At 44.3% G+C, this 20,468-nt stretch overlaps 1 protein-coding gene across 11 annotated transcripts in view; it reads left to right on the top strand.

The window, feature by feature from the left end:
• ANK3 (ankyrin 3) overlaps window positions 1–20,468 on the top strand; it is a 725,987-nt gene that overhangs the window by 548,257 nt on the left and 157,262 nt on the right. For all 11 annotated transcript variants that reach the window (XM_078150719.1, XM_078150720.1, XM_078150723.1 and 8 more), the window contains 6 exons: window positions 6,155–6,253; window positions 7,679–7,777; window positions 8,963–9,061; window positions 12,842–13,039; window positions 14,947–15,045; window positions 15,348–15,446. In XM_078150719.1, the coding sequence (XP_078006845.1) occupies window positions 6,155–6,253; window positions 7,679–7,777; window positions 8,963–9,061; window positions 12,842–13,039; window positions 14,947–15,045; window positions 15,348–15,446 (693 nt within the window). The remainder of the gene's footprint in view (window positions 1–6,154; window positions 6,254–7,678; window positions 7,778–8,962; window positions 9,062–12,841; window positions 13,040–14,946; window positions 15,046–15,347; window positions 15,447–20,468) is intronic.

Here is a 20,468-nt window from a genome sequence, read left to right as displayed (position 1 = left end):
AAGTTTGGATCCAAATGAGAGAAAAAAATTTGTTACTGGTCACTGACCTCGAAGACAAGAGATACTGTTTGATTTTTAAGGAAATTAAAAGAACCCAGTTGGTTAACCCTGAAGGTTGGCAGAGAATGGACATGAGCAAAGATGCTGCCACAGTGTCATCGATTGGAATTCCAAAGCAATCCGCAACTCAAAACAGGGTTATTGTTGTTATCGTGCAGTCATTTTTCAGTTGCGTCTGACTCTTCGTGACCCCGTTTGGAGTTTTCTTGGCAGAAATGCTAGAATGGTTTGCTATTTCCTTCTCCAGCTCATTTTACAGATAAGACAACTGAGGCAAACAGAATTAATTGACTTTCCAAGGGTCATACAGCTAGTGTGCAAGGCCAAATTTGAACTCAGACCTTCCTGACTCTAAGCCCTGTGCTCTAGCCACTGCATCACCTACTAGCTGCAAAAAAAGGTTAAGAACCCCTGATTCTGAATTATGATACCCAGAATCAATGAATGCAAGTTTCAGAGAGATAGCTTTCACCTGTATGCACAGAATAACTTGCTGACAATTAGGGCTGCCCAGCAGTGGACTGCTTCAGAAGGTGGTGGGTTCCCCCTACTAGAGGCTTACAAGACCATATGGCCACCTCTCTGGCATGTTTATTTTATATTTGTAATTACTTTTGTATCTGTCCGTCTCCCCAGTTAGGACGTTAGCTTCTGGAGAGCAGGAAGTGTGTCGTTCTTCATATTTAGAGCCCAGCACAGAGTTGGTGCTTAATAAATGCTTCTCGGCTGGTGGCTGGCATAGTTGGGGTCCTTGCGCAGTTATGGGTGGAACTAAATACACCGCTTTGGTCTCTCTTTTTCAACTGAGAGATTCTATGATTTCAATGGAGATGTCCCCATTGCAGGAAGGAAATGTAGCATTGGGGAAATGAACCCGGCTTGGAATCCCTACTCTCCCCTTTCTCCTTTGACTTCTCTGGGCCTCAGTCTTCTCACCTATGAAATGGGGGAATTGGACCAGTCCATTTCTAAGTTCCTTTCATCGCTAAATGCTGTAAACTCTGGGTCTTCCTGTGCTCTGAAATTTTCTAAGGAAAAGATGGGCTAGATGAGGGAGCTGGACAATTTGACAAGTATTCGTGAAGCTTCCCCACATGCCAGACACCTTGCTAATAGCTGGGGATAGGAAGCATGGCAAAAACCAATCCCTGCTCTCAAGGAGGTCAAAGTCTAAACAGAGCAGACAACGTACAAACAGCTCTGTGTAAACAAGATGTGTTCAGTATAATCTGGAGATAATCAGAGACAGTTGCTTGAAAACAGGAGCCCCATTGCCCACAGCTCATCTGAAAGCCTTTTAACCAAAGCTGAGCTTTGATCTAGGTGAGAGATGTTGGTCTTCCCTGCATCTAAGACAGATCTTTAAAGAGCTCATGCACAGGGGAAGAGATAATCACAACCATGACTCATTTTTCCACTGGGGGGAAAAAAACTGTCCTGCAATCAGGAGTGGAATTTTCTATCATTTTCCCCTGACCCTAGATATTTCCCAATGCAGAGAGCTTACGACTAGTCACGCTTCAGTGATGTGTGACCAGGGAGTAGCTGATGGGTTTCAGGTCCCTGAGAAATACATCTGACCTCTGTTTAAATGTAGGATCCTGGTACTGGAAAATACATCTGCAGGGCCGATATGAGCAGCAAAAAGACAGTGTTGGGGAAAGGCAAAGGGGACAGGGACACATTCAAGTACAAAGAGTTCAATATTAAACTGAGTGGCCGAGGAGACATTCCACTGAGCCAGACATCCTCAGAATTCACCTCACAAAACCTTATCTATGGGAAAGGCCTCGAGGCACACACTACATGCATGGGATGAAGGCATACATGAAGGGATTTGCATGCTGAGCCCCACTGTGTGTCAGAGAGCCTGGAGCCCCTGGGGGGTGTTCTTTGGGCAGCCAATCAGTCAACAAGCATTTATGAAGGACCTACTATGTGCCAGGCACTGTGCTAAGTACTATGATGCAAAGACAAAGAAAGGATTGCCCTCCCAGGAAGGGAAGCAGGGTTTCAGAAGGCTTCCATAGGGGACTGGTATGTTTGGGGTCCAAGCCTGGGCTCCACAGTTGTCAGAGGGAGCAGCTGAAGCTTTTGGTAACGGGAGAAAAGGGGGGACCTGGCCCCTTTTGGTGTATGTCTGGGTGAAATATAGGCAGGGCAGTGGGTTGGGAAAGCAGGCTCTGGAATGAAAAGCATTTACCACAATGTGCCACCCATTGTTCCTGAGCTCCCAGGAAAAGAGCCAAGCTCAGTGTCCTGTTAGATGGCTCATGTCAACTGCCTGGGAGTGTTCACTTTCAATTTCTTTGGCTGTTCTGCCCTCTTTGACTTATCAACTTAGCTCATAAGCCCCTTTGCATCTTTTAGAAACAGGCAGAGTCTCTCCTTCAGTTTATATCACTGGACCTATGGTCTCCCCAGAGAGGGGACACCTCTACATCGATGTTTATTGCAGCCCCTTTGAGTATTCTTATCCTGGGAGAGCCCCTCTGTGCCTTTCCAAACACCCTCAGTACAACACTTGAGCCCTAGGCTGAAAGTCTCCTCTGCCTCTGGCTAGCTGTGTGCCTTGGGTCAGATCACTGTCCTTTCTGAAAGTCAGCTTCCTTGTGTCTGAGATGAGGTGGTCTCACCGATGCCTATGAAATTCAGACAGCTCAGAAATGCCATGCTGCCCAACATCTCAGAAGCCTTCCTATAACATTTCATGAACACCATTCTAGCATGCAGACCATCCATCCATCCCTTCATCCACCCATCCATCCATCCATCCATCCATACATACATACATACATATATACATACATACATCCTTCCCTCCATCCATCTATCCATCTATCCATCCATCTATCCACCCATCCTCTCCTGTCCTTACTGCTTGACTGGTACATCTCCCTTTCTAGGAATGCAAGAATAGAATCAGAAGAATGTAAACCACAGCTTAGCTACATAGTCTGAGATCCCTCATTTCACAGATAAGATGGAGCTGCAGAGAAGCTAATCAATTTGCTCAGGTCGTATAACCATGCAATCCTGAGGAAGAATTTGAATTCAGGTCTTCCTGGATTATTTATTTTACCCATATATCCTTTAACAAAAGAATCTGAATCTCAAAGTTTGGAGATCAGAGAGAGGGATAGTGAATCTTGGGCTCCTAGAAGAGTGGCTCAGAGCTTGCTTTTTTTTTTCTCTTTCCCCTTTCATTTTTTGAAGGGGATTCTGGCAGCTGAATTTTTTTTTATGTGTTTACTGTTTTTCCTTCTAGCATTCTGTGATTCCAGGGAGGACAGAGGCTAGGATAGAGCAAGGTCAGGAAATCTAAAGTTAAAATGGATCAACAGGAATTTTACAAGTACATCAGGTAGAATCCTAGGAATGTTTGGCTATACTTATTGGCCATTGTAGACAGGACCTAAAAAGGTCATTTTTTTTTCCATTGGACTAAGAGAGGCAGAGTATCAGAGAGTAGGGAGGTAACAGCTCTGCCCTAGTGAGACCATGCCTGGAGTATTGTGTTCAACTCAGGGTATATCATTGAGGAAGTTAGATAGCATAGGGGATAAAAGGCTAGATATTGAGTCAGGAGGACCCGAGTTCAAATCCTGCTTCACAAACTTACTAGCTCTGTGACCCTGGGCAAGTTGTTTACATGCCACCTGCCTCAGTTTCCATGCCTGTAAAATGGGGGGGGGCTGAACTCGATGGCATGCAAGGTCTGCTCCAAATCTAAGTCTATGATCCTTGGATAAAGTAAAGAATATCCAGAGGAAGCAACCACAACAGTGAAGTGCCTCCAGATTCTGCTAGATGAGGATACTTTGAAAGATTCAAGCATGTTCAGGGAGGTGGGGAGCAGGGAGAGGAAAGGCGTTGCATCACCACTGATTATAACTGTCAATCTGCATTATTTCTGGAAGAAGGATGTTTACCCCGGATGGTAGAATTAGGAACAGATATAGCAAAGAGACAAATTTAGGCTGGAATAAGGGGAAAAAAACAGTCTCCCTAACAATTAAAGTTATCCTATAGGGGGATGGGATGCTTGGTGGATAGAGGGGTCTCCATCACTCAAGATCTTCACACAAAGGCTGAAGGACTATTTGGAAGGTGTCTTATAGGGGACAGTATTGTTCAAATACGGATTGGATTCAATGGCCTCGCAAACATTTCTAACTCCAAGATTCTGGGAATTGGAAAAGATGCTTAATTGTCTTATGTTATCTTCCTCTGTTCCCCATGGGGGCAGAAATGACCCGTGTCTTATCTCAATCTTGTGTTTCCCCCAGAGTCTGGTAGACAGCTGTGAGGCAGTGGAAAGAAGCCCAGAATTAGAGTCAAGTGGATCAGACTCTGAATACCGCTCTGCCGCCATGTTAGAATGTGTCCCTTGGGCCAAGGCACTTCCCTTGGGGGGATCTTGGTGCCCCAACTGGAAAATGAAAGGGTTGAATTAGTTCCCATACATATATACAATGAAAACTCATGGAGGAAAGAGAAAATATGTGTCACTTTCTCTTTATAACATTATCAATTGTCAAGTGGCATTTATTAAGCACCCACTGTGTGCCAGGCACTGTATTAAGTTCCAGGGACACAAGGAAAGGAAAAAGATGGCCCTTTCTCTCGTTCATGGTATGATGGGCTAGATACCATGCAAACGATGTTGTTCCAACTGGACCTATTGAAGATAAATGGAAAATAACCAAGAGAGGGAGGCATGAAGATGAAGGGGCTTGGGAAAGGCAAGACTTTAGCTGAGCCCTGGAGGAAAGGAAGAAAGCCAGGAGGTGAGAGGAGAAGGGAGAGAATTCCAGGCCTTGGAGGCAAAGAGTAGCAGGGAGGTCAGGGTCACTGGATCTCTGAGAACTGCAAGCAAATCTACACCAGAATGCTTTGTCCTTGTCTTGACTCGCAACTACTTACAAGTCAGCATGGAGAGTCTCTCATGGAGAGATCAGAGCAGAACAAGTGTTAGTTGCCTAGCTTAGAAGTCTGTCACCCAGCTTCCTGAATTTATCACCATGGTTCTAGACCTTTCTGGCCCTGGAGATCCAGAGGACTGTGAGTCAGATGTCGGTTAGCTGGTCACTCTTGTTTCCAAGGTTGTAATCCATTGGTTCACAGGTTGCTAACTATAACAGACACCTTTAGAGATCATCAGAGGCAGCTCAATGGTACGGCGGATAGAGCTCTGGGCCTGGAGTCAGGAAGACCTGAGTTTAAATCCGGCCTCAGACACTAGCTATGTGACCCTGGACAAGTCACTTCACCCTGTTTGCCTCAGTCTCCTCAACTGTAAAATTAGCTGAGCCTATATCAAACTGCGCACAGTCTTTGGGTGGGGGGAGGAGAAAAAGGGGGAGAAAATTTGGAACTCAAAATCTTATGGAAATCAATGTTGAAAATGAAAAATTAATTAATATTAAAATAAAATAAAATGATCTGGAAAAGAAAATGGCAAACTACTCCAGTATCTCTACCAATGGGGTCATGGAGAGTCAAACATGACTGAAACCACTCAATGACCATAATGCTCAGAGCACTGGGCCTGGAGTCAGGAAGATCTGAGTTCAGATCCAGCTTCAGACACTTACTAGCTGGGTGACCCTGGGCAAGTCATTTGGCCTCTGTTTGCCTCAGTTTCCTCACCTGTAAAATGGGGATCACAGTGGCACCTGCCTCTCAGGGATTTTGTGAGAAGTCAATGAGATAATTGTAAGCAGCTTAGCACAGTACCTGGCACACAGTAAGAGCTATATAAATGTTAGCTATCATCATCACCACCATCATTATCATTATCGTTGTTATATCTACACTCCTTATTCTACATTGAAGAACTGATAACAGAGGGGAAATGTTTTGCCCACTGCAAACCCTGTGCTCAAACTGATCCCAATTCTTGGGCCAGTGTTCTGGCTGCTGCCCCATACTGACCCTTGTCCAAGTTTTTCATTGTAACTGCTTTTTCCCAGTGTCTCTGACATTGGTGGCTTTGGGCAACTTCACCTCAGACCAGGGAATTGGCTTTCCACGTGTTTTTGATAAGATGTGCGTAGGTTTTGTAAAACGTGTCTATATTTTTCATCCACAGAACGGTTTCACGCCCCTTCATATCGCCTGTAAGAAGAACCGAATCAAAGTCATGGAGCTTCTCCTGAAACATGGTGCATCCATCCAAGCTGTGACTGAGGTGAGAAGAGCAGGCTTTTGATTTTTGACATGGTTAGGACGTCATCCTAAGGAAGCCAATATTGGAGCTTTGGGCCTTCCTAGTGCTAACTGGTTTTGCCCTGTGCCAAGTTATAGACCACACATGCAGTTGATTGTAAGGTAGATGGCTCCATGTGAATGCATCAGTGTCAACAGAAACTCAGGTCAAAGAGCACAGCCCTCTGATGGCGTATCAACAAGATCTTCCCTCCACACACCAAGGGACTGATTCCGAGTATTCATTTTATTAAATCATCGCTAGTATCTTGCGAAATGAAGATTGCATCTCTTAATATAATACAGAACTAGTAAGTTATAACCTCATCTAGTACAACCTGTAAAGGGGACCTAATTAGTTATTTTTAAATCTTATTTTTATTGATATCTTTCATTTTTATATTATTCTCATATCTGAAAGTTCCTCCCCACCTCCTTTACCCAGACATCCCTTATACTAAGGAATTTTTTAAAGGAGAGGAAAAAACTCCAACTCAATATTTCTTTCATGCAGATTTCTGCCTTATTCTGAAGAGGGTTATCAGTGAGACTCTAGTGTAGAAACTCTGCAGGGTTAAAAAGGATGATTGATGAATACCTATAACATTAATCAATACAAAAAAGTCACGTATTAAGCATTCACATACAAGATAGGCACTAAATCCAAAGGCAATACTAAATAGCATCTGCCCCACAGAGGCATCCATTCTAACAGAAGTGACATTAATAAATAGATATGTACTTTAAAACACACAAAATAAATGCAAGACAATTTTGAGGGAAGGCACCAGAAGCTGAGGGGCTTAGGAAGGACTGGAGGAGGAGACTCCCTGATGCTGATCCCTGAAGGGAACCAAGGATTCTAACAGAGGGAGGGAGAAGGGAGAGCACTCCAGGCAGAAGGGTGGTCTGGGCAAAGGCTCTTTAAGGTTGGTTCTTAAAACCAGTCATGGGACATGGCATTGAAGTGGAACCGAACAGTGGACAGGGGAATCAGGGAGATGTCGGTTCAAATTCTGACCATAACATTGGCCCATAGGGTGAATGTGGCCACGTCACTTAACCTTTGGGGCCTTAGTTTGTTCATCCAAAAAATGGGGATGATATTTGTGCTATCATTGGATGGTGGTAAGGGAAAGACTTGGTAAAATCTTTAGAAAGAGAGCCTTATATCATGGCTGTCATTTTTTTGTTATTGTTAGGATCTGTCTTGTTCACAGAATCCCAGTACCTCCTGAGGGATAAGAATTAGGTTTTGAGTCAGCCACATATAACCAATGCCATTTCCCTGGCCATCCTCACTCCTCAACTCTTGTGGTGACTTGACCAATTTCTTTTTGAAAAATAAAATCCCTATCTTGATCTATACAACTGGTAACCCACCATTTCCCCCCTTGACATCCCTTAGTCGGGCCTTACCCCAATCCACGTGGCTGCTTTCATGGGGCATGCAAATATCGTATCTCAGCTCATGCATCACGGAGCATCACCGAACACCACCAACGTGGTGAGTACCTTTTAAACAAAAGAGGGCAAGGGAAAAACAAGCATTTATTAAGAACTCCTACATTGAAGGAAGTCTTGAATGGAGGCATAATTCACCTATCATGAAATAATTTTATTTTCCATGGGAGTGGGAGCTTTGTCAGTAATACATGGTACCCAAAGAGTAGCCAGCTTGCCATGCCTTAGCAAATTGTATGTGTATTTTGGCCTTTGGAATAGTTCCAAGTTCAGGAGTTACTCAGTTTGACATCCTAGTGACAGCAAAGATGGGCAGAATTCAACTCCTTTCCTGGAGGAAAGGAATTAACTTTGTGCATGCACTGAATACATGCTTCATTGATCAGAATTTCTGGAAGCTCTCCAGGGACTTAGGGTAACAACTCCTACTTCATGACTGTATTCTAGTAAGTGATAGCTTACTGTATGTCTAGTGCTTCCAGAAACTAAGCCCTTTGCGGGGGGGAAAGAGGGAGATCCTGGTCAAACCAAGGTCATACCAATGCTCACTCTACCCCAGGCCAAAAAAACACTGAGGGTCCAAAGGGATTCTTTACCTCCACCTGCATAAAGTGAATACAAGAATCATCTTGATAATCTGACGGCACCTTGATCTCATCAGTGTGAATGAATAGTCCCTCCATGGTGCTCTGTCTCCTCACCTTGTCATTCTTGTCCATGTATTTCCTTCATTCGAGGTCTACTCAATGGGCATGTCTAACTTCTTTTCCTACTTTGCTGATACCAAGGCGGGGCTCGAGGCTATCCACTTGACCTTGTTCTTGCCATTATCGGGCACATTCTTGACCAACTGGCCTCCTTTTTGAGACATATGTGTTCCTGATTGTGATTAGCCCTAATATATCTCTTTGCCCATAGAAGGAGCATAATAAATGTCAGTTGAATGAATGTCTTTGAATCCACTCCTCATACACAGGTTATTGTTGGCTATATGTAGCCTACTCACACTACCAGGCATCTCTCCATTACTCCATAAACTCCACTTGGGGTCATGGTTTTCCTTGATTCATAGCCATGGAGCATCTCTGGGAGAATGTCAGTAATTTTTTAAAAAGGCTGAGATGCCAGCAAATCATTCAAAGATATTGGGCCAAATGAGGGGCCCCCGACTGTTTCCCATGCTTTGTTTTTTAAGTACTGATCATCTTCTCTTGCTGTTGTGAACCAGAGAGGAGAGACAGCTTTGCACATGGCAGCCCGCGCTGGCCAATCAGAAGTCGTGCGGTATCTGGTCCAAAATGGAGCCCAGGTAGAAGCGAAAGCAAAGGTGAGTGTATCCAAAACGTTGTTGGTAAAATCCAGTCCAACTCCACAGAATTAAGAACTCACTGCATATAGGTGATACAAGGAGAATACAGAAAAAATCCCTGCCCTCAAAAAGCTTATGTTTTACTCCAGAGATATAGCATATAAACAGATTAGTACATACATGATTATTATTTGAGGACTGATAGAAAACTACAGTTTGGGTAATCAAGGTCTTCCTGTAGGAGGTGGCACATGAGCTGGACCCTAAAGGAAAACCCCTTATAGCTATATAGTGGTCCGGAAATGAGAGAGACAGACAGACAGATAGAGACAGAGAGAGAGAAAAAAGAAAAAGAGAAAAGAAGAAGAAGAAGAAGAAGAAGAAGAAGAAGAAGAAGAAGAAGAAGAAGAAGAAGAAGAAGAAGGAGAAGGAGAAGGAGAAGGAGAAGAGAAAGAAGAGGAGGAGGAGGAGGAGAGAGACAGAGAGACAAAGACAGAGACAGAGAAGAGGGGAGAGAGATACTGACAGAGAGAATGAGAGTGAGAGAGAGAGACAGAAACGGAGAGTGAGACAGACAGAGATAGAGAAAGAAGAGAGAGATAGAGAAAGGGGCCCAGGGAATTGAAGTGATTTTCCCAAGGCCATCTTGCTAGTTATGTGAGAGCTGGGACTGGAAACCATGTTTTTTACTTATGTCACATACCTAAGTTTATTAAAACATTATTATTATTATTATTAAAACCCAAGTTTCAAGTACCAAATTCAAAACCCTTTCCATTGTGTCATTAAAAAGTAATTAGGTAGACCATATACATAATGAGTGATAGAGATGTTTGGCACATCACCCAACTCCATGACTCAGAGCTCATCCAGGAACTAAGAAATGTTAGTTAAAAAACCAAGAGCCCAGGGAAGAATGATAATTCTGAAGCAATGATGAGATTTGTAATTAATTCTAGAAATAAAATACTCAAAGGATTCAGAGATTAGAAATGGGAGTCTGGACAAGGCTTTCACCTCAGGGACCTTGAGTCATCTGTAGTAGATTTAAAAAGTCAAGACCACAAGCATTTTTTAAGCCCCTACTATGTGCCAGCCACTATGCTAAGTGTGGGAGTATGTCAAATCAACTTTTATTGCCCAGGAAAAATCTCCTGTCCTCTACGGTTTCTGGAGTCCTTGAGGAGAGAGGTTCCACATTTTGAATAACAGCCTTTGGAATAGGTAGTGACAGGCTATGAGAAGAGATGGAAGGTAAGGAGATAATATGGTGGCCTCAACAGTTGTTGCTGGCCACCAGCAGAGAGCACTGCCTGTCTAGTAGAATAAATAATCTGCTTTCTGGGAGAACGAAGTCTGCAAATGTTGTGAAGAAGAGAGGAATTCAAGTAGTGACTTTGAAGAACAATTATTGGAGGGTAGGAAGAAAGGAAAACAGCCCTGAAAAGTGTGAGACTGGCACCATTGAGTGGGATGAAATGAGAGAACTGTTGAAAGGAAGCACCCAATGTTGAGACTTTGATAAATGATGGATAGAGGGGAATGGGGCCTTTTTCACTCTGCAAACGGAGCTCCACAGCCTTCTGTTCCAACCCATACCAGAATGAGAATTCCTTTTGTAACATCCAGCCCTTGCTTGAAGACTTCTAGGGAGGAGGACCCCAGTTCCTCACAGGATACCTGTTCCACTTTGGAATAGTTTTAATTGTTAGGAAGTTTTTCCTGACATTGAGCCTAAATTTGGCTTTCAGTAACTTACCTGTGACTCCTACTTCTGTTCTCTGGGGTCAACCACCAAGCCTAATACCTCTTCCACTTGACAGCCCTTCAGATTCTGAAGGCGGCTATCATGCCCTCCTAAGACTTTCCTTCTCTAGCCTGAATATCCCCAGTTTCTCACGGGGCTTGGACTTGAAGCCTTTCTCTGTCCTGAACATCCTCTTCTGGAAGTGCCCCTCCTTGTCAACGTCCTCCTTAGAATGCGTGACCCAGAACTGAACACAGTATGGTCTCGCCAGGAGAAAAATACAATCTCCCAAAACCTCCACCTCAGTTCATGTGGCCTGTCATGCATTCAAATCCTGCCTCAGACACTTACTAGCTGTGTGACCTTGAGAAATTCACAGCCTCTCTCAACCTCAAGTTTCCTCTTCTGTAAGATGGGGATAATAATAGCCCTACCTCACAGGTTTGTTGGGAGAGCCAAGCAAGATAGCACATAGAAAGTGCTTCACCAACCTCAAAGCTCTACAGAAAGGCTAGTTATCATCATCACCATCATTATCCTGTCTCTTTTGAATAAGACACACCTCTCCAAAGCCATATTTCAGTCCTGGGTCACATCACACTGAGTTTCTGTGATACCAATGAGGTCAAATGTTCTTCTTTATCTTAGGATATACAGAGAGGTCAGAGTTCCAGCAAAGACTGAGTTTATGATTGTAAGGCCTTTGGAGGTGGCTTCAGCTACCTTCAGATTTGGTCTGAAATTCTGCCCCATCACCCTAAACATGCTATGCTAGATGAAGATGCCTTAATGGGCATTTCCTTTGATAGGGATGGCAGGTCCCTAAATAAATGGTTATAAGCACTTCAAAGTGAGTCCTGGTCACTTTGTGGTCATTTCATTCCAGTCAGGATACAGGTATAGCCAAACTCAGATTGCCACAAGGGGAAGCTTATTAGTAGCTAATACTCATGAGTTTGGCCAATGAAGAGCCATCTGGGGCTAGAAAGTAGCACTGATAGAACTTTTTCTGGAAGGACCTAAATGAAGACTTTGAGGGCCACTTACCAAGTCATCCTAGGCCTGATATTTTGAAGGTCTGGAGTGATATCACTATATGACCAGATAATTGCATGGGCTCCCAAAACATGTCTTAGGGTGATGGATCATAGCCTTATGTGTTCTTGTTGTTGTTAAGTCCTTTTTCAGTCACGTCTGACTCTTCTTGACCCCATTTGGGGTTTTCTTGGCAAAGATACTGGAAAGGTCTGCCATTTCCTTCTCCAACTTATTTTGAAGATGAGGAAATGGAAACAAATAGGATTAAGTGACTTGCCCAGGGTCACACAGCCAATAAATGTCTGAGCCCTAATTTGAACTCAATTCCACCTGACTCCAAGGCCAGAAGTCTATCCACTGCACCACCTAGCTGCCCTCATAGCCTCAGAATATGTGTCATTTCAGAAATATACCCCAAATTATCTCTGAAAGACCAGCTCATCACAGACTCGGCTCTTACAGTATACTGATCCCTTGCTCCATGGGTATATCATCAAATGATGCAATAAGAAACCAGGAACCTTTGGATGGAGCACTCATGCTCTCCCCAGTTGATTTGCTGTGGGTTATCACACCAAGAAAGAGACAACAGAAAATACCAGCAATGTAGGGACTCTGCTTCTATACCCTAGAGGCTCAGCTGGGTCTCCCTGTGGCTCTGCGAATGTGCCTACCTATCACATAGAACAGAAATGGGCATGTTAAATCTGCCTATGTAGGTAACAGTCTTTCATCCTCCCTAAATATTCTATCACATAACACCTACAATGGTGGTAGGAAGCCAGCCACTTCCACAGCGCTAACATACTTTTTAAGCTATTAGACCATTTCCAGTGTTTCTAATAACCCTATTATCATCTTGTCTATCATTTCTGAACCCTGAAGATGAAGGCAAGTGGGCTACTCCCTATAAATATGCCACAGGACACGATCTGACTCCAAAATAACAGTCCTCCACACTTTTCAAAATGGCGCCTTGGCCTTCACTAACTCACTTTTGCTTTGCCATTTAGGATGACCAGACGCCGCTCCACATTTCGGCTCGGCTGGGAAAGGCCGACATAGTACAGCAGCTTTTGCAGCAAGGAGCCTCTCCAAACGCAGCTACCACTTCTGGGTACACTCCTTTACACCTTTCAGCACGAGAGGGACACGAGGATGCGGCCTCGGTTCTTTTGGACAACGGTGCATCGTTAGCTATAACAACAAAGGTATGGGAGTCTTAGAAAAGTGATTATATTCCCCATGTATATCCACCTTTACTGCAACCAGGGCATTGGACACCACAGAAACAACCGTATGACATGTTCCAAGCTTGAGAAGTCGCTACAGCCCTAATTGGAGTGAGTGGAGACCTGCTTATTTTCATCTCATATGTCTCTCCATGTTATCTTGTGATTAAAACTTATTGAATCTCTCTACAAAGTCACAGCTCAGTTGCACTGATGGCTATCTATCAGTTGTTTTGATAGACTCAGACAGTTTGCAAAAGATTCAGTCAGCAGATTTCTCTGGCGGAGTGTAAATGGATGAACAGATTGGCTGACATGGCCAGAATGCAGAAGGCTCAGGATAGTGCTCACTGGCTATCCAATGCTGTGTCAGCTCAGGAAGTGGACACTCTACCTCCCCCCCCCAGGCTAAGAATAAAACATATGACCAACTATAATTGGATTTCAGTCCTAGCTTTGAGACCTAACCACATACCTTCTCTATGTCCATGAATTGTTACTCACTTCCATGCTTAGCAAAACTCCCAGAGGCAACCTAAGATAAATTGGTCAGAGATATGCTTAGAAGATAAAAACTTATAGCTATTTTATATTTGTTTATTTGGGCATGTCATTATTTTGTGGTAAAAGCAGTAAGAGTCCAGTCAGGGAAATAGAAAACTGTGGGATAATGGGTTGAAAGCAACTAGAGTCTACTTCCTTTTACTCTGGTTCTTTAGGGAACAAGGACCAGATGTCTGGCAGCTTTTCTAGATTCTCATTTACCTGGGATTCCAACATGGAAGAGAACATAGTAATATTTTCAGCATGCCAGCCCAGTTTTGGCCTTGCTTCAAGAATATGGCCCCAGGGACTTGCTTGAGGTTGCTATGAGTCATAGTCTGACAAGGAGAGGGAGGCCAATCAGGGCTTGTCCAGATCAGCTTCTGGACCCACCTTTGGTCCTTTGGGGCACATGGAATCACTTAGGACCAAGATGGTCCAGGACTGTATGAGGTGTCAGAAACAAGTGAGAACATTCACTTACTTGGATCATCTGATTCCCCCCATATTGAATCCTAAATAGCCCAAGGCCATGCTCCATCCCCCTGGATAGCAGTGGATGCCTAGGCAGTCACATGTAGGTCCCTCTGACATATAGACCCTTGTGTTTGGGTCAGCTCTAGTGCAACTGGTATAAGAAAACAGAGTAAGACAGGTGTATTGTGGGAGTAAGGGGAAGAGGTGTATGAGCTGGTGAGGGAAAGTTTCAACAAGATCTAGTAGTCTACATCAAACCAAGATCTGAGTTCAAATCTGGCCTCAGACACTTACTAGCTGTGTGACCCTGGGCAAGTCACAGCTTCTCATTGCCCAGGCAGCTCTCTAAGATTGTAAGTCACTAATCAGATGAGTAGTGATCTGAACAGGTAGAGGGATTTTCCTCCCTGGGACCACCCAATGAAATCACAGGTCCAAGTAAAAAAAAAAAAGATGTATAAACACACACACACACACACACACACACACACACACACACACACACATACACATACACATAGGATCATAGGGCAGCTCAGGCTCTATCTCCAACCCAGACTTCTCTGGCAAAAGCCCAGACACTTGCCCCAAAAGATCTATGAGAATTTGCTTTGATTTCCTGATTCCTCCAAACCTCCTTGTCAGGTGCCCAGACCTGGATGATTCAGAGGCCCTGGCCTCTGTCCTCATCCAGGCCACTTAGTTTTACCTGTGAGGTCACTGAATGACCAGGCTTCATTTGGCCACTGGCCCTAGTCCTCTATGCAGACCTCATCCTTAGTACCAGCCTGGACTGTTGCAATGGCATACCAGTGTCTGGGCAATGGCCTGGCGATATTCTTCATTCTCACACTTTCTTTTTACAGAAAGGGTTCACCCCTCTTCATGTGGCTGCAAAATACGGGAAGCTGGAAGTGGCCAACCTCTTGCTTCAGAAAAATGCATCTCCAGATGCCGCAGGAAAGGTAGGAGGGGAGAGGCCATCCTTGGCACTGGCCCCCAGTGCTAATTAAAAAAGAAAAAAAGCAAATGAGCGCGTACTAATATTCACGCCCGCCATTATGAATGTTACTGTCATTTAGCACGAAACCAGCTTTACGATCAAGAGCTGCCCAGGACAGAAGTTTGTGATTGCTCAACTCTTATGGGAACTTGTCTTTTTAAATTCACAATTCCCCAGTTCAATGCTATTGCCTGAAGCCAGGACTTGGATGCTCTGGGACACATCTCTAACCCAGGTCATTGTTGTTTCTGCACATGTTTTCAGAGTGGTTTAACCCCACTGCATGTAGCTGCCCACTATGATAACCAGAAAGTGGCCCTGCTTCTCCTGGACCAAGGAGCCTCGCCCCACGCTACCGCAAAGGTACACACTAAATCTGGGAGGTGGGAGAATGGCTCAGCCTCTCTGTCTCTAGCTGGTTTTCAACTCCCACTGCATTCTTCCCTCTTGCCTGAAGTGCAGGGATGGCTTCATCCCAATAGAAATATAAAGTACTCAAAATCTGGGCCATCTTACTGTTTATGCAGGTTCTTAGAAAAATAATGGGTACTTAACAAGCCAGATATGGTATAGTCTGCAAAGAACAGGCTTCTAAATCTAGAAGGCCTGGGTTCAAACCCTACTTCTGACCATACTAGCTGTAGGACCCTGGGCAGATGCCCCTCTTGCCAATCTCCATTGGAGGAGTTTATTAAACATCTGCCAGATGTGAGAGGCAGCCATAGAGAGTTGGCTTCTGAGTTAACAAGACCTGGGTTCAAGTCTCCCTCTGACATATCCTAGCTCTGGCACCCTGGAGAAGTCCTTCAGACTTTTAGATCCTACTCCCCAACTGCCCTCCACTCCCTATCCTCACTAATCTCCAGGAATATCCACTGTAGGGCAGGTGCCAGCTCGCTGTGGAAGAAGTTTCCTCATCGGGAGTTCCCTAGGACAACGAAATCATAAGCCCACCCAAAAAGCTAAGCACTCACGAGTTGACTTTTCCTTCAGATGCTCAGACATGTTAGTGCTTGAGACAGCACAATAAAAATCACTTAGGTTACCCTCTCATTCTTAAGATGAAGAAACTGAGTCTCAAAGTACCACAGATCATAAGTGACAGAGACTACATTTGACCCCACGTCCGCTGACCACAAATCCAGCATCCTTCCCACTGAGGGATAAGTGGTTGTAGAGAGAGTGACAAATGGGGAGAGCTAGGTGAGACTGAGAATGCGGAATCACCAGGAGGGGGCCAGACATTTCTAGTCAGTCAAAATCACATCAAATTGTTCATAGATTCCTGAAGACAAAAAGATAGTTACTTGAGACTATATAGGTAATAAGTGTCTGAGGCAAGACTTGAACCTATGTCTTCTGACTGCCTAGCCAGAGCCCTTTCTGCCATGCCACTGCAGGCTTAACCTTGACTCTGAGCATCACTTTTTCTAGTGTGCTTCTCAGATGACTGAAAAAAGATAATACTTCCCCATGGTTCTTCAGCACTGCTGACTTCATGGACAGCTCATGAATTAGCACAGTTCATTTAAAACAGGACTAATTTAATGCCACCGCATTTAATGAGGATTGTCGATGATGAGTCCTGCATTATTGATCTCCCAGCCATTATCAGCTACATGGAATGGCCGAATATGATGTGAGCTCTCGGATTCTGCTGAAGGATCCCACCACCTCATCCTCTCACTGGTGATAGACTTGGCTTCAACTCTATGGCTTGAAAGGCCCTCAAAAACTCGTATCTCTATAGTGCTTTATAGTGCATATATGTGTGTGTGTGTGTGTGTGTGTGTGTGTGTGTGTGTGTGTGAGCCCTCTTTGAGGGCTCAATCAATCAATAAACATTTGTTAAGTGCCTACATTATGTGCCAGGCACTGTGCTGAACACTGGGGACTGTTTTTTGCCCCTCTTTGTATCCTCAGTATTTAGCACAGTGCCTGACACATACTGTAGGCACTTAAAAAATGTTTATTGATTGATTGACCTCAGATTTTGCTAACTGATAGCTAGATAGGCACATACATACATACATATGTAAACTCATTTGTTCCTCATATGTAAACAACCCTTTAAGTTAGGTGCTATTATTATCCCCATTTTATGGAGAAAACTGAGGCAGATTGAGGTCAAGTGACTTGCAGAGGTCACACAGCCAAATCAGGATTTGAACTCAGGTCTTTTTCACTACAAGGCCAGTGCCCTATCAGCTGTGCCACCCAACTGAGTCTAGATCCACAGCTTACTCACCGCTAATATTTCAGTAGCACTTTAAGGCTACAAAAGTTTTTTATTTATGGATGAGGAAACTGAGGTAGAAAGAGATGAAGGGGTTTCTCTATTTAGGTTCACACAGCTGTGAAGTCCCCAGGTTGGAATTCCAAGTCAAGTCCTCCTAAATAAAATAGAGCGCTCTATCCATTATTCCACCCTGGCTCTGGGGTAACCCTGGATAAGTCACTTCACTCTCAGTCAGTCAGTCAGTTAGCATTTATTAAGCATCGACTACATGCCAGGCACTGTGTTAAGCTTTGGAAATACAAAGAAAGACAAAAAAAAATAGTCCCTGCCCTCAAGGAGCTCACAGTCTAATGGGGGGGGGAGAAGACACCATGCAATGTTCGAACAAGACATAGATGGGACCAGCTGAGAACTGTCTCAGAGGGAAGGTAGTAAGATTAATGGGTGCCGGGAAAGGCTTCTTGCAGAAAGAGGGGACTCTAGCTGAGACTTGAAGCCAGGTAAGCAGGAGGCAGAGATGAGGAGGGAAAGTGTTCCAGGCAAGGGAGACGGGCAGAGGAAATGCCCGGAGTCAGGAGATGGAGTGCATCCTTCAAAGAACTGCAAGGAGGCCAGTGTCCCTGGATCACAGAGTCCATGAAGGGGGAAGGAAGGAGTAAGAAGCCTGGAGAGGTAGGAGGGGGCTAGGTTAGGAGAGGCTTCAAAAGCCAAAGAGAAGATTTTTCTATTTAATCCTATAGGGAATAGGGAGCCACTGCAGTTTATTGAATAGTGGAGTGATCTAGTCAGACTTGCATTTTAGGGATATCAGTTTGAAAGCTGAGTGGAGGGCAGGCTGGAGTGTGGAGAGGCTTGAGGCAGGGAAATCAACAAGCAGGTACTTGCAATAGTCCCCGTACAGGGTGATAAGGTCATGTACCGGATTGGTGTTGATGTCAGAGAAGAGAAGGGGCCATATAGGGGAAGTGTTTATTGTTGTCCAGTAGTTTTAGTCGTATCCAACTTTGTGCCCCCATTTGGGGTTTTCTTGACAAAGATACTAGAGTGGTTTGCCATTTCGTTCTCCAGCTCATTTTTATAGATAAGAAAACTGAGACAAATAAGGTTAAGTGATTTGCCCAGGGTCACACACTGGATTTGAACTCATAAAGATGAGTCTTCCTATTCCAAGCCTGGTGCTCTATCCCCTACACCACCTAGCTGCCCATTAGAGATGTTACAAAGATAGAAATGACAGGAGTTGACAGTTAATTAGATATGGAGGGATGAGAGTCAGGAATCAAGGGTGACACCTAATTTATGAAGTTGGGCACCTGCGAGGATGGTGGTCTCCATGACGGTCATAGCAAAGTTAGGAAGAGAGCAGGGCTTGGGGAGAAAGATAATGATTCCCATTTTGGAAAAGTTGAGTTTAAGATGTCCATGTGATGACCAGCTCAAGAGGTCAAAAAGGCAGTTGGAGGCTTTGGAATAGAAGTCAGAGAGAAGTTAGGGCCAGATAAGTAGCTCTTAGCGTTACCGCTGACATGCTGGGAGCTGAGGAGAACACTGCATGGAACAGTCTAGAAAGCGAAGAGGAGAAGGGGAAAAAACTAAGACTTGAGTCCAACCATGTTCTCTCACTTGCTCCCTGCATGACCTTGGCCGTGAGACCTTAGCCAAATCACTGCAATAAGTACTATTATTCCCTCCCCCTCATCCCTGCACAGAGTAGGGGAAGAGAGAATTCACAGCCTCAGAATCAGGAAGATTGGGGTTCAGGTTCTGCCTCTGACTACACTGGCTATGTGTCCTTGGACAAGAACTCACTGACCCTCACTTGAACACAGGAAACTCTCCGATACTAAAAATTGTTCAGTAGATGGTGATCTACATCAGACAAGGGAGTTTTTCCTCACTTGGAGGTCCCTATGCCAACAAAATCCCCCCGGCAGACTCCCCTAACATTATCACACAAATATCTGGCCCTGCGGTCCCATAACTAGAAAATAATCAAGCTTTGACACTAAGGTGGGTCCTCTTACTCTAAGTTCAGTACTCATTCCCCCACATCCTGCTTTCCAGTCTTGCTGTCCATGTCCTGACTTTGGAAAGTTCAAAACTCCAGGCTGAGGTCAGCTTGAGGCTCCGGTACAGCCTTCTGCTCTTTTTGCTACAGATGATAGGAAAGCCCAAGCTCAGAGAACAAAGTGCCCTTGTCCAAGTTCACGGCCTCTCCCGGGGTTACTTGACTTAAGCTCTTTAAGTAATGCACAGAACTGTTCTGAGGTTGGGCTCTTCCATCATTTGTAGCCATAAAATAAAACTTACACTTTTTCCAACATAGAAGGAAAATGTTATCGTGTAAGTTATCTATTCTCCTTTTTATCTCAATGGATTCTAATATTCCACTGAGCTCAAGTTCTATTTCACCAGTTTCCTGTAGCATGGTACTCATTACACATGTAGATAAATCATCATTCAGTCATTCATTTTCTACTAAGAGTGATATTCCTGGTACCCTCAGTGCTGTGAAGTTTTGAAGTGAAAAATAGCAAGGAAGTAATAGTCATAACAAAATAAAGGACTCATCCGCCTCCTCCACCCACCAATTAAGCACCTTCCCAGCTCTTTTCCTTCTTGAGGGTTCTTCAAATGTGACTCAGTTAAAGATGTTTTATAAAAGCTGAGCCAAGGAAACAACACTGCAAAATTACCCCTGGTGATGGCCCTCTCACATTAGGCACATTCAATAAAGTCCATTGAATCAGAGTTCTTATTGGAGCCAAGGAATGCACATTCCCATAGTTAGCTCTTCCTCATAAAAACATCTCCAGTGCCCCACCCATTGTTTGAGAAAATGAGACACCTTCAATAACCCTGGAGTAGCCAGCCTCTCTCTCTTCCTGGACTTTGACCCTCTAAAAAGCCATTCAGAGACAGGTAATGATGACAGACAAGTAATGGCGGCCTGGTTTCAGGTCACTCTTTTATTACCAGAGGAATAATGACACTGATTCTGTTTGCCTCTGCCCCTGCTTCTGTCTCCCTTCCAAGGGGGTCATAGAATTCTGAGTGAGAGGACTACCCAGCCCATCAATGCAGAAGCTGAGGACTTCTTTTAAAGATTCTTACCTCCTGAGATGACCTTTGCCATTCTTCTGCTG

The sequence above is a fragment of the Phascolarctos cinereus genome, unplaced genomic scaffold, assembly GCF_003287225.1.
Source record: "Phascolarctos cinereus isolate Bilbo 61053 unplaced genomic scaffold, phaCin_HiC Scaffold_3;HRSCAF=262, whole genome shotgun sequence".
Lineage (NCBI taxonomy): Eukaryota > Metazoa > Chordata > Mammalia > Diprotodontia > Phascolarctidae > Phascolarctos > Phascolarctos cinereus.
This window is presented reverse-complemented; position numbering and strand designations above follow the sequence as displayed.